Source organism: Lutra lutra, chromosome 9, assembly GCF_902655055.1.
Source record: "Lutra lutra chromosome 9, mLutLut1.2, whole genome shotgun sequence".
Classification (NCBI taxonomy): Eukaryota; Metazoa; Chordata; class Mammalia; order Carnivora; family Mustelidae; genus Lutra; species Lutra lutra.
In genome coordinates, this window is record NC_062286.1 from 34,747,520 (window position 1) to 34,762,180 (window position 14,661).

Sequence of the window (14,661 nt, forward strand, 5' to 3'; positions counted from 1 at the left end):
AGTACTTTGTGGGAAAAAAAAGTTTTTTGGTCCTCCTGTGATTATTAAAGAATGCAGCATGAAATAGAGTAAAGGGCACTTAAATTGTAAGTCAAGAGTCCTGTGTTTGAGTCTCAGGTATCAGTACTGATTTGGTGACCTTGGGCAAGAAGCTATTTAACTTCTCAAGCTATTTCCTCAAATATAAAATATAGATAGTGTAAGGAGGGGGATATGGTAATAAGTATGAAAGGTACAGTATAAATGCAGGACATTGTTAATAGTTAACCTTGTATTTATTTTGCCCTTTGAAAAATTGTCCTTGTGTCTTACCACAGTATCTAGCAGGTTGTGGTAGGATTTTTATAAGCTGAACCACCTTTCAAGTTTCACATAATAAAAACCTCAGTCATTGGAGCACCTGGGTGGCTTAGTTGGTTAAGCATCTGGCTCTTGGTTTCAGCTCAGGTCATTATCTCTGGGTCATGAGATTGAGCTTCGCATTAGGCTCCACACTCAGCAGGGAGTCTGCTTCCCCTCTCCTTCTTCCCCCTCCACCTTTCCCCTGCTTGCTTGCTCTCTCTCTCTCTGAAATAAATAAATCTTCTGAAAAAATTTAAAAAGTAGGTTAGGAAAGTTAAGTGACTTGACCAAAGTAAAAACAGTTACCATGCCAGTAGTAAAATGCAGGGCTATAACCTTGGCATTATAGTCTGATAATCTTTCCACCAGGCTCTCTTACTTTCCCAAAGTAATTAAGAAGATCATGTGTTTATAAAAATCACATATTTTATCTGTGATTGTAATTTATTTTTTAAAGATTTTATTTATTTGAGATAGAGCGAGAGAGAGCAAGCACACGCAAGGTGGAGGGACAAAGGGAAAGGGAGAAGCAGACTCCCTGCCAATCAGAGAGCCTAATGTGGAGCTTGGTCCCATTATCCCAAGATCATGACCCCTGCAGAAGGCAGACTTCCATCTGGCTAAGCCACTCAGACTCCCTTCTGACTGTAATTTAAATATACAACTCATCCTTCAGAAATTGAGAATAGTGTAGAATGACATGCCCATATAATTTACTGACTTCATCAGGACTTTTGGGTTATAAGAAATGGTTTGCAAAAAGGTTATGTAATTAGCTAGGAGGAATATTATTAGAGCATCTCTGAGAATTGAAGGTCCAGGACTTCAGAGATTAGAACTGGATCTCAGGGCAGTCAGAACTCTATCACTAATGGCTCTAGGTCTTTGTCCTTATAGTTAGCAAACCACGAAGAGAGGTGGGCCACAATTTCCTTTTTGAGAAACTTGGGGAGGATTCCATTTGACCTACCTCATATCTCACAAGCACTCCTGTAGGTAGTTATTAGATTAAACCATATGAAATTGCTGATAGTCCTATTTTTTACCAACTAAAGCCATTTTGTATGGTTCAACCTATTAATAGTGTAGAGTGGTAGAGGGGATAACGAGTCATCATTGATGGCCCTAATAGGACTTAAGAAAATGGTGGAGTTCCACAAAAAGAGAAGAGCTGCTGTTCTTCCCACTAGAAGGAGGAAAATATGAAAGCATTCTGGGCAGACAAAAATAATAGTGACATAAGAATGCCTGGGTGGCTCGGTTGGTTAAATGTCTTACTCTTGGTTTTGGCTCAGGTCATGAGCTCAGGATCATGAGATTGAGCTCCGTGTCAGGTTCAACACTCAGCATGGAGTCAGCTTGGGATTCTTCCTCTCCCTTTGCTCCTCCCACCCCTGCGCCCTTCCCTATACTCTCCTCCTCCCCAAATAAGTAAGTCTTAAAAAAGTAATAATAGTGACATAATACAACACAGCTTACAAAGAGTGTGGTTCAGCTAGACTTTAGCTGGGCCACCATGGAAACAAAAAAGACCTCAAATATTAAAATTTCTAAAGTTCAAAATGGAATTGTTCTTACTTAAGCAACAGAGAGTTTGACAGAACGGTCTTTTATGTAAAAAATACACCCAAAGCTCTCAAATTATAACTTTTTTTTTTTTAGGAATTTATCAAGTAATCAGCTTTATTAAGTACAAATTTACTTGAAACTTTAACAGAAGTGTTAAAACTTCCAGCAGCAATTTTGCATTTGTCCACTTTTTTCAAATCATAACTTTTGTACTCTTCTGTTGTATCTTAACGTTTATTAGATGTCAGATGTGTCCTATGCACCTACCTCATAACCTGTTTAAAGATGAAGAAATTGAAGTTCCGAGAAGTAATTTGCCTAAGATTATACAACTAGTTGTTAAAGTCTAAATTGAAGATAATTTTTCTTCTATATCAGTACTTCTCAAAGATTGTCATGAAACAATTCTAAAGGCAGAAGAGAGTACATATGTACGCCTGAGAGTTTTGTAGGCATATATGATCTTAAATGTGAATATTGTTTACTGATCCATAATAAATGGTGATAGCTTTGTTTTTTAAATGCTGAAGGTTTTTTTTTTCTTTTAATTCTAAGTTAAATTGTCTTTTTAAGAAGATGGATAGCACATTATCTCAATATGAGAAAAATGGCACACTGTGTCTTATTGTGTGAATGCCTGATCCAGTTTATGTCACTCTGGTCCAGACCATTCTTTTTTTTTTTTTTTTTTTTTTTTTTGGGTCCAGACCATTCTTATGTAAGAATCTGAATTCCCCTCTGAATTTTCTTGGTTGTAGTGAATTAGCCAACAATTGAAATTTTTATATTTTTAGGTTCTGACTGACCCAACAGTGTATTCTAAAGTTACATAGCTTTGGAAGTGGTTTGTAATTGCTATGTTGTAGCTAAACTTTATTTAATCTTTTTGTTGTTGTTGTTATACCTAAGGCAACTAAATATTAGCTGGGTACTCTACAGAAACAACAATTTTTTTTCTCCCCAAGAGGTTGGCACATTAGTGGGTAAGAAAGAACAGCAAGAATATTTAGCAGTATTTTGTGACACTTTGGGAGTACCATAATAAAGACTGAAATAAAGAGTGTTTTCTGATCATTGATGCTGAAGGTGAATGGTTCCCGATCTGATACAGAAAGCAAAACTGAAGTGATTTGTACTCCTTTTTTATTTTCATAGAGAAGTAGGATAATAATGTGGGGATTAACAAGGATGTTTTGGCTGGGTGCTTGGGTGGTTCAGTCGGTTGAGCGTCTCACTCTTGGGTTCAACCCAGGTCATGACCTCATGGGTCATGAGATCCAGCCCTGATTTGGGCTCCATGTTCAGCAAGGAGTTTGCTTGAAGATTCTCTCCCTTTGCCCTCCTCACCCCCGCTTGCTGGCACATGCTTGCTTTCAAATAAATCTTTTTTTTTTTTTTAAAGGAAAGGATTTTTTTTTTTTTTAAAGATTTTATTTGTTTATTTGACACAAAGAGATTACAGGTAGGCAGAGAGGCAGTCAGAGAGAGGAGGAAGCAGGCTCCCTGATGAGCAGAGAGCCCGATGCGGGACTCGATCCCAGCACCCTGAGATCATGACCTGAGCCGAAGGCAGAGGCTTAACCCACTGAGCCACCCAGGCGCCCTCAAATAAATCTTTTTTTAAAAAAATGCTTTGGATAGTTTACTGTCCTACAAGTTTCCAGAAGTCTCCAAAGTGATACATTTAGAGAATGTTTTGATGAAAAAACCAGTTAAGGTGATAGTATAATAATAGGGAAAATTTGATCATGGGGAAGATTTTCATAATTTTAATTATGTGTCAGATGTATTAACTTTTACTATTTTTAATTCATTCAAATAGCTGTGAAAATATTTGCAGAAGTTAATCTGTGTAAAAAATGGTGGGTTCCCCCCCGATTTTTATCTTTCATAAGACTCACATAAATAGATCTTATCCGTTGTTAAATTCTTTCTTAAACAGTTCATTCTAAAAAAATCCATATTTTCTTCATTTTATAGACGATAGTGTTTCTGCTGCAAGTACATCTGACGTTCAGGATCGCCTCTCAGCTCTTGAGTTACGAGTTCAGCAACAAGAAGATGAAATCACTGTGCTAAAGGCAGCTTTGGCTGACGTATTGAGGCGTCTTGCAGTCTCTGAAGATCATGTAGCCTCAGTGAAAAAATCAGTTCCAAGTAAAGGTAATTGTTAAAGTAGGAGGAATCTTGCTTTTTGTAGCACCTTCTGTGCAGTAATATATAAAACTTGTGTATTTTATCAGTGACATTGAAATTGGGAGTATAAACTATATTTCTCTTTTGGATTAACTGACTGTAGTTTTTTGTTTCCGTTCTTTTATTCCTAAGAAATTCTGAAAGTTTACTATTTATTATTTTAAATGGGAGTTTTTTGGTAATACCACTGATTGTACTTGAAGGTTTTCATAGTATTTGTGTGAATTTAGCATATTCCAATCAGATAACGAATTTACTGAGGGCAGGAACTGAATCTTCTTTTTGTATCTCCCATAGTAATTGGCACTGTATCTTGAATATAGCATGTACTTTTTGAGTCAGTCAGAAATTATAAAAATCATCATAATTTAAATAGCCTTATTCTAGGCCTTAAGTGGTCATTAGTGAGCAGAATCCTGAAGAACTTAAGTTCTGAGACTCATTACCGATGCCAATACTAATTTTAACTTAAAGATATTGAGGTTTTTTCGCAGGTTGAGAGAAAGTCACTAGGATGCTGTTACTCTGAGTTTGGAGCAGATATCCTGTGGCCTTTCCCTTTCTCCAACCACCTAGAAAGAATTTAAAATTCTTTCATGTTACTCAAGCAATTGTTTCTATTATTTCATATTCTTCCTGATTTTTTTTTCATAGAGTTGGTGGACATAGGCATAATTATTCTCTGTTTGGCAGTGGGAAAACTGAGGCTATTTATGAAATCTGTTTCTGAATGTGAGTTTGCGGTATACATGGTGTGGAGATAGACGCATATAGATAGCTGAATCGCAGGTCTAGTGTTCATGCTAATCTTGGCTAGCAGTAAGAATTTGGGAATATTTAGCTTGTGGATAATAGTTTAAGCCATAGAAAGAGGATATAAAATGGAACAAGGTTCCCGATTGTTGTGTTGGGAGCTCTAGTATTTCAGCAAAGAAAGAGTGATTCATGTTGCCAGATGCTACAGAGAGGTTGAATAAAACAAAGACTGAGAGTTGACCATTGGATTTGGCAGTTGCAAGATTACTAGAAACATCCACAAGCAATTGCAGTGGAGTGATAGTATTGCAAATCAAATTACAGTATTTTGAGAAGCAGCAGTTGAGAATAGTGGTACTGGGAGTAGCAACTGTAGCCACACTTTGAAAAATTTGCCTGGGAGGGGAGGATGATAGTAGCTAGAGGCAGTTGCTAAATTGGAAGTCAGCTTTAATTTTTTTTTTTTTAAGATGTTATAAACTTAAACACAAAGATATGCTGAGGACAGAAAGGCAGAAAAGATTTTAGTGGGGGTGTCACAAGGGGGTAGTAATTGATGAGGCTAGTTTCCTGAGAGTTTGAGTAAGTATCCTAGAGCAGGTAAGAAACTACTGGCCTTGGAAGACTACCTCTACTATAGACTGGAAAGAGATAAAACTGAATGGGGCTACTAAATATTCACAGTTGTTAGGGCTGGAACTTTTCATTCCGTATCAGTCTTCCTCAGGAGAAAATGATGCTCTTCAAGAAGGTAAAATTGTTCCTGGGCGGTCAAAAGGATGAGTTGGAATGATGAGAGAATGAAAGACCATAGACATTAAGAAAAACATGCTGAGTCACCTTGAATGCACTGAGGTGGTTCATTCTGCCTGGCTTTGTGGTTCCCTTTTCTTTAACTTATTTTTAATTTTTACTGTTGAAGTATATCGTTGACATATAATGTTATTAGTTTCAGCTGTACATTATCAACAGTATCATGATTCAACAATTCTGGTTGGTTTTTTTTTTTTGTTTTTTTTTTTAAAGATTTTATTTCTTTATTTGAGAGAAAGAGAGAGCACAAGCAGGGGGAGCGGCAGGCAGAGGGAGAGGCAGGCTCCCTGCTCAGCAGGAAGCCCAGTGTGGGACTCCATCCCAGGACCCTGGGATCCTGACCTTAGCCTGAACGCAGATGCTTAACCAAGTAAGCCACCAGGCGTCCCTCAACAATTTTGTTTCTACTCAGTGCCACCGTGATAAGTGTTGTCACTGTCACCATACTATATTCCCTGTGCTGTACTTTCAGTAAATGAATGGATAAAGAGGATGTGGTATACATACATAGCATGATTCCCATTCTTAGATCTCCCACCCTCAAAGACACTAGGCCTAGGTAGTTAATAGTGAAGAGTTAGTAAAAGGGGATAGACTTATACAATCTGAAGAGAAACCAGGGGCACCTCTGTGGCTCAGTCATTGAGTGTCTGCCTTTGGCTCAGGTAGTGATCTCAGGGTCCTGGGATCAAACTGTATCACACTGCCTGCTCGGTGGGAAACCTACTTCTCCCTCTCCCACTCCCCCTGCTTGTGTTCTCTCTCTTGCTGTGTCTTTGTCAAATAAATGAATAAAATCTTTTAAGAAAAATAGTGGAGAGTTAGAGAGGTGGCTGGATTGATCTTCTTCACTAGTGGTTTTTAAGATAAATGTGTCAGTGACAGGGATGATAAGTTTGGTAAAAGACTTAATAGAAACCACTTGGGCTAATAATGTTACATTGCAGTCTTTAAATTTTTTTGAGAACCAGCTTTGAGGACTGCCAAGATCAAGCCAGGCAAAACTTTATTTGTTTATAAATTGACTTTAATAAAGGATTCTGGAGTTGTTAGATTAGAATGGGGAGCCAGATCAGTTAATGTATGTGGGCTTTACAGGGAGGGTAAACTTGGAGTAGGGAAAGAACATGCTTACAATCTATAACTGCTGTTACGTACCCTCAGCTTCTGATTCTGTATAAGCATTTTAATTCTGAAAGAGAAAATGATGTGGTGTTTGGTTATTATCCACAATATTTTTGAAAGCTTATTTTAATAGTTCATATTAGTTTTAAAAATTTAAGAATTTATTATGCTTAACAGCATGTTGTAATTTTATGTTGAGAAAAATTTAAACATTTTTGTCTGATTTTTTTTTTTTAATTTACCAAGGTATTTCCGTAAAAAAATATTTATAGAGAAATTTAAAAACTGCTTTTAAAATAATTTGGTAGGCTGGGGCTCCCGGGTGGCTCAGTCAGTTAAGCATCTGTCTTCAGGCACAGGTCATGATCCCAGGGTCCTGATATTGAGCCCCACATCAGGCTCCCTGCTAGCAAGGAGCCTGCTTCTCCCTGTCCCTCTGCCTGTCACTCCCCCCTGCTTGTGCTCTCCCTGCCAAATAAATAAATAAAATCTTAAATAAATAAATAAATAATTTGGAAGGCAGTGGTAGTTTGTATATACACCCATTACTTATCACTTAACCTATTTCAGTGTCATAAAATACAAATACAGCTAAATATCTGTAGTTCCTATTCTCCAGGAACATAGTTTTTGTATGTTACTCTTTCTGGTGTTGTTTTTTTTTTTTTTTTTTCAATTGTCCTTTAGACTTAGTTCTTTGTCTCTGAAGTGAATTTGGGATCAGTTTTAAATATTTAAGGCTCTTTAGTCGAGATTTACCCAGTTCTGGAGTTACAGAACCACCTGTAGCTGCTACGTTGGAACTCTTTTCCACCACATACTACCAACTCTTAATTCTTTTAAATTATTAATTATTAATTAAATTATTAATTCTTTTAAATAATTAATTAATTATTAATTAGGTACAGAGCTGCTTTCCATTGATTCTACTTCATAAGTTTACTATGACAGCTATTCTTAAAAATGTGCCAATATGGTTATATTCTGAAATGGGGTCCATTAGCGATATATTCTTTAAGTTACTTCATTACTTAATAATTTGGGGAAATATTATTTTAGAGGTGAGCATAATTCATTGTGAAGAATTAATTTCTCTAGTTCCCTTTAGTGGAGAAATTTGCCTGACCAGTTATATTTTCTGAGATTGATATTTAGATGTCAAGAGAAATACATTTATTTAATATATTTTTTATTTAAATTTATATATTTTATATATATTTAATATATATTTAAATTTATATAAATTTTAAATATATTTATTTAAATATAATAAGTATATTTAAATTTTTCTAATTTATTATTAGAAATTCTAAACAACTTTATTTTGGAGTTTAAATATAGTACACAGTAGAAGTAATTGGAAAAATTATTAGGTGATTCTTCATTATTGACGTTTGTATATAACCTAATAGATCAACTGTCAGGTTTTTTTGTTTGTTTTTATTTTTTATTTTTTCATTTTAGAGAGCAGAGTGAGGAGCATAGGGAGAGGAAGAAGCTCAGACTCTCTGCTGAGCATAGAGGCTGACATGGGGTTCGAAACCACAACCCTGGGATTATAGCCTGATCAAGAGTCAGAGGGTTAACTAATGACCCACCAAGGTGCCCCAGTCAACTGTCAGTTTTGATATTAAACAGAATTAATATATTAATGATAGAGACATTTGGAATAAACGTTTTAAGCAAAGTATTTTCCAGTGAATTTTTTTTAATAAAATACTTTTTTAAAAAAATGAAATTATTTTGTGGGTATTTTGTATTTTTTTTTCTTTATTGAAAAGGTAATTTCCAATACTGTGGAAAATTTTATGTGAGTTTTTTTAGTCCTCTGTGAAATTAGAATTTATCATACTCAACTTTCATGTAAAATACTGACAGGACAATAATCACTATCATCTTCTTAAGATAGCTACATTTTCTAGAGGATTTTTCTTTAGGAGTAAGGCTAAACCCCCATGGATAATTTTAAGTGTGGAACCTTTTTACAAAGCTGTGGTTAAAAGCACAGGTTAACTTCCTTATTGAAGTCAACTAGTTTTGCAGATGGTAGTGATATGGACAGAGGCCATGATTTCACTTTAGATGTGACTAAAACTAAATGTTAATAGTGTGTATGCTTATGGCTTAATGACATTCTGCTGTGTTACTTCATAGTAGTATTGCCATTCAGTAAATGCCAAAATCAGAATACACCTAACTAGTCATTTCAGTATTTTTAGTTCTCTTCTTTTAGTTTATCCTCTCCCATGTGCCAGCAGTATTAAAGCTAAGCCCTATTTTTTCTTGAGTATATTATGCTAGATGCTTATCTGAGGTAGAAAGTTTTCCTAACAGTTTTTAGGTAGCCAGTCATTTAATTTTCTCATATACCTTCTTTTCTGTGGAGAATTTTTTCCTTTTGACGGCATGTGTTCATAATATATGCAGCAGTTGCCACTGAGTTCCTGCCAAAAGAAAAAAAAATTACCTGTACTTTGGAACAAACGGGAAGGCCCAGGGAACACTTAGGCAGTATTAACTGCCAGGAAGACAAATTATGTCACAGCTGGTGCCTGGGAAACCCATTAAGACCTCTTGGGGTGACCAAATGAATGTAATTTGAGAATACAGTGACATTATGGGAAGATAAGCTGTTAGTACACAATGGTATACAAGCAAAGGAATCAAGTTTATCTGAAGGTGGGAATCAGTCATCTTAAACCAGGAAACTGTTGGTAAGCCAAAAGTATCAAGCATTGCAAATGCCACTTGAGAAATGAGAGAACCCTGAGGAAAAATTGAAATGTGGAGGGTGTCAGTTTTCTAAAAGAAAACAGTCCTAATTATATAGAATCTGGGATAGCAGATAGGCACTAGTTTGTATCATTGCCTCTTACTTCAAATAACATTTGGGAGAAGACAAGGTTGTCATAAGTTTGCTATAAATGGTGTTGATAAGTAAATTACACTAATCAGGTTGGAAGGTGTGAATTTCCCTTATAGGCCCTTGGGCTAAAATGACTGGTAATTGTAGAAGGAGATGGGACATTGTTTTATCATTTGACAATAGATCAGACTTCTGAGATGTTCCATCCTGGGCTCAAACTCATAACCCTGAGCTCAAGACCTGAGCTGAGATCACCAAGAGTCAGACGCTTAACCGACTGAGCCACCCAGGAGTCCTCAGCTCAAAACATACTTTTAAAAAATTAGTGGTCATTAGGAGTTAAAAGGACTAAAGTGCACCTTCCTGTGAGACAAAAGGAAAGGAGCTTGAGTATGAGGAGAGTGGAAGAGGTCTGCAGTTGGAGCTATGGGCATGTGATAGAGAATCTGAGATAAATAAAAGATTTTGAATATCAGCTAGAGTTCTTCCTCCATGGACCACCTTTACCCTTCTCCTGATCAAAAATTTTCCCATTATTTATAAAGCTCAAACTAGTTCCTGAAAATATTTCCATTTATTGTCTCTTCTTGGAATTATTTTAAAAATTTTTTGTGTGTCTGTTTTGGTATGTATATTTGATGTTTCTGCTAGATTGTCAACTCTTTGAAGGCAGAACAGTTTCTTACTAACATAGCTACTCTTGGGATAACTCGGTAAGTACTCGTTAAATTGAATGTGGGAAGAAGGACGTTTTAGGGGCGCCTAGGTGGCTCAGATGGTTAAGTATATGATTTCCGCTAAGGTCATGATCCCAGAGTCCTGGGATCAAGCCCCATGTCTGGCTCTGCTCAGCAGGGAGTCTGCTTCTCCCTCTGCCTCTTCCCCTTCTCTCCTTGTGCTTTCCCTCTCAAATAAGTAAAATTAAAAAAAAAAAAAGAAGAAGAAGAAGAAGAAAGTTTTAGAAGCAGGAAATGGTGGTTTAAAAAAAAAAACACGCTTTAGAGAGAGTTACTGGGATAGATGTAGGAACAAGAGGATCTTATGGATGAGGGTAGCCAGGATCTGAGATTTTGAGATTTTGAAGATTTTATTTATTTATTTGCAGGGAGGGGAGCATAGGTGGAGGGAGAGGAGCAGGAAAGAATTCCAAGCAGACTCCATGCTGAGCATGGAGCCCTACGTGGGGCTCAGTTTCATAACCCTGAAATCATGACCTGAGCCAAAACTAAGAGTCAGATACTTAACCAACTGTGCCACCAGGTGCCCTTAGATTGTGAGATTTTGAATATGTAGTAGTTTCTAGTGATAACTTTTTACTGTGTGAGTCGAGAGTATAGTGAAGTTCAGAAGTATTTAGGAATTGTCAGGCTAAGTTATCAGAAAGGTCCTATGCTTGGGTCTGTCATCAGGAATATAAACCATATGGTTAGTATCCTCATCATGTCATAAAAATTATTGTTGGCTTTTAACTGGCATTATGATGGTTTGTACTGTGTCAGGCAAATGTGATAACCACTACACTACGGAAACTGTACTGTGATTAAAACTAAATTAATACCTTCCTGGTTTATAGACTTTTAGCCTAAGTTTCTATTTCAGCTGGGTTGCTGCTCAGAATTAGAACTACTTTTACTTTTGTGTCTTTGGTTACTAGAGGTTACTGTTGCTTCCAGTCTTGTAGGCTAATCTTTGAGATTACAGCTCAGATTTTATAATACCCAAGCCCTGGAAGGCAGGGGTGTGTGTGTGGGGGGGGGGGTTTGCTAACGGTGCATTCCAGTCATGGATTTGTGATTAACTGCAGTAATCATTTTTATGTTCCATTCTTCTGGGTCCTGATTTTCAAAGAATACACTTTAGACTTCTCAGTTGAAAAACAAGCATTCACTCACAGTTCCTTTTTGTTTTTTGCCTCTGCTTTACTTAAAGATCTCTACCTTGGGAGATCTTTCACTCTTTCATCCAAATACTAAGGGTTCCCAGTACCAAGAGCTACTCAAATCAAACTGTAGGATTGAAAGAGATCATGAAAATCTTCTTTTGGCCTTTTCTTGCTATTTTTATTGAAATCTGGTGACCTTGATGATTTAGTACTAGCTACGTAGAATGTCCTTTCCCGATACTGTCCTTGGTAAATTCCTATCTGTTATCCTGGCACAGCTTGAAATGTCACTCTACATTAGGCAGAATTCTTTCTACTTACTATTCCTTCTGCCTGGACTCAAATTTTCATTTCACTGCCTACTACAATAGAACCCTGAGTATATTAATAATCTCTCTTATTTCTTCAGCAGTAAAATTCGGATAATAGTAAATCCCTGCTAGGATTATGCTTAAAATCAAAGGATATACTACTCGTAAAGTACCTACGACAGTGCCTAGCATGTAGCAACTTTTTGGTTATTAATATTACTCCATACCATATACTGTATGTCAGTGTCTGTTTCCTTCATCTTTTCACTGTACACAGCACTGTTTTAAGTGCTGAAGATTAAAGAAATAAAAAACACTACCTTGCCCCCAAAGGACCTCAGGTAAACTGAGATGACAGGTCAGTATTACAAAATTATAAATAATTGGTATTAAAAAGGTAAATTTAGGGTGCTGTGGGAGCACCTAGAATAAAATACTTAAACTGGGCTTGAAAGTTTCTTGCAGGAGATTGTATCAGCACTCACCTACCTTCGTGATTTTTCACAGTCACTACTTATTAGTGCCATTTCCCAAATTGTTCCCAGATCTGGACTTCAGCACTTCAGAATTGTCTATCTACTTAACTAGATTTCTCTGCTTGTGTGTATATCCTTCAGAATTCGTAAATGTAAAATGTTCCCAAACTGAATTCCTTATTCTTTAAAGTCTTAAACATTTCCTAAAACTGATTCTGCCTCTGCATTCATACTACCAGGCTCTTATTTCAGGTTCCCATCATCTTATGCTTGGACCACTGCCCTGAAATCTGCTCTTCACATAGCCACTAGAGGGTTTTCTCTAAAATGTAAATTGAACTAACTCCTTTTTTAAGCTCAAAACCTTTTAGTGGCCTCTATTCTCTTTAGATAGTCTCCATGATCTGACTGCTGCTTACCTCTGCCATCTGAACTCTGCTCCCTCTTGTTCTACATTCTCACCATACAAAGAGCTTTTTGTCTGCCTCCTCCCTTCCATGCACATACACACCCCACTTTGCTATTACATTCTTTCTGTTTCTTTACACATACTAGAATAAGATCCAAGTATCTTATCACCTCTGTTTTACCTGGATTAACAGTTTGTTGTGCATTTCTTTTAGGAAATCTTTCTTGAGCTCTGTGTTCTTAATCATCTTTACAGAGTTAAATGTCTTAGTACTTCTATGATATTCTGTTTACCATATATTTACATTGCCAGTATGATTCTCTTGCAAGATTTTGAATGCCTTGATGCCAGTAACTGCCTTTTACTCTTTATAAAACACTTTGTTTCATCAGGGAGTCAGCTTGGATATTCTCTCTCCCTCTGTCGCTCCCCATTTGAGCACTCTCAATCTTTTTCTGTCTTTCAAATAAATAAATCTGGGGGTCGGGGGGAGTTGTAAGCAGGGTAAGAAGATAGAGCAAGTGAGAGTGAGAAAAAATGGTCAGAGAGCTAAGGAGAAATTCAGGCAAAGGCAGTGTCCTAGAAACTAAGGACATTGTCCTTGACTGAGTGATCAGCAGTATTTGATGCTGAAGGAACTTTGAGCAAGATTAGCACTGGAAAGTAGCCATTGAATTTAGTGACAAAGAACTAAGGTCACCATCTTGGCAAGAAAAATGTCTGTGAAATGGTTAGATGATAGCCAGATTGCAGAAGGTTGAGGTGCATTCCTACCAGAAATACACAAGGGTTCTAGTTTCTTCACATCCTTTTCAACATTTGCATTTTGGGGTTTTTGGTTTTGATGTAATAGCAATAATATAATAGGCCTACAGCTGTGGTACCATACCCAAAGGGTGTGATTGATCTCCTTTTTGAAATGAGGTTTGGGTCATTGAAAGGGCATAGAAAGTGGATTGCAGACTATATGTTTGTTTGTTTGTTTTTACGTAGTGGTTAATGGGGTTTTTTGGGTGTGTAACAAAAAGTTAAAAGAAAAATTGTATTTCAAAACCAGCTGTTGATATAGCAAAAGCAGTGCTCAGAGGAAAATCTGTAGCTGTAAATGCCTGTGCTGAAACAGATCTCAAATCAGTAACCTGACTTTAAAGAAATAGAAAAAGAAAAGTACTAAACCCAATGCCATGCTAGCAGAGGGAAAGAAAAATAAAGATTAGAGATTAATGAAGTAGAAAACAAATAAACAAAAGAGCCAGCTTAACCAAATGCTGGTTTTTTAAAAGATGAACAAACGTGACAAGCTCTTAGGTCGAATGAAAAAGAAGGTTTAAATACTAAAACCAGAAATGAATGTGGGGACCTTTCAGAAAAAAAAAGATTGTAAGAGAGCATTGTGAACAACTTCTATCACATTGTCTTATTGAAAAATGAGCAAAGGACTTGAATGGATAATTCCCTAAAGGAAATATACAAATGGCCAATAAACCCAGTGAGATTCTCGTTAAGGAAATGGCAAATCAAAACTACAGTGAAATGGCACTTAACATTATTTTTTTTTCAAGAATTTATTTATTTGACAGAGAGAGATCATAAGTAGGCAGAGAGGCAGGCAGAGAGAGAGGGGGAAGCAGGCTCCCTGCTGAGCAGAGAGCCTGATGCGGGGCTTGATCCCAGAACCCTGAGATCATGACCTGAGCTGAAGGCAGAGGCTTAAGCCACTGAGCCACCCAGGTGCCCCGGCACTTAACATTATTAACTGAGCACTTTATTGTATTAAGTTTAGCTATAATTTTAAAAAAATGCAGGCGACCTGGAGGCTCAGTCAGGAAAGCATCTGACTCTTGATTTTGACTCAAGTCATGATCTCAGGGTGGTAAGATAGAGCCCCATTGGAGGCTCCACATTCAGTGGGGCGT

The 14,661-nt window shown here is 36.9% G+C and overlaps 1 protein-coding gene across 5 annotated transcripts in view; it reads left to right on the plus strand.

Annotated features, from left to right (window-relative positions):
* The window catches only part of EML4 (EMAP like 4), a 156,162-nt gene that overhangs the window by 64,465 nt on the left and 77,036 nt on the right, over nucleotides 1-14,661 (plus strand). For all 5 annotated transcript variants that reach the window (XM_047744155.1, XM_047744154.1, XM_047744156.1 and 2 more), the window contains exon 2: nucleotides 3,892-4,074. In XM_047744155.1, coding sequence (XP_047600111.1) covers nucleotides 3,892-4,074 — 183 coding nt within the window. The remainder of the gene's footprint in view (nucleotides 1-3,891; nucleotides 4,075-14,661) is intronic.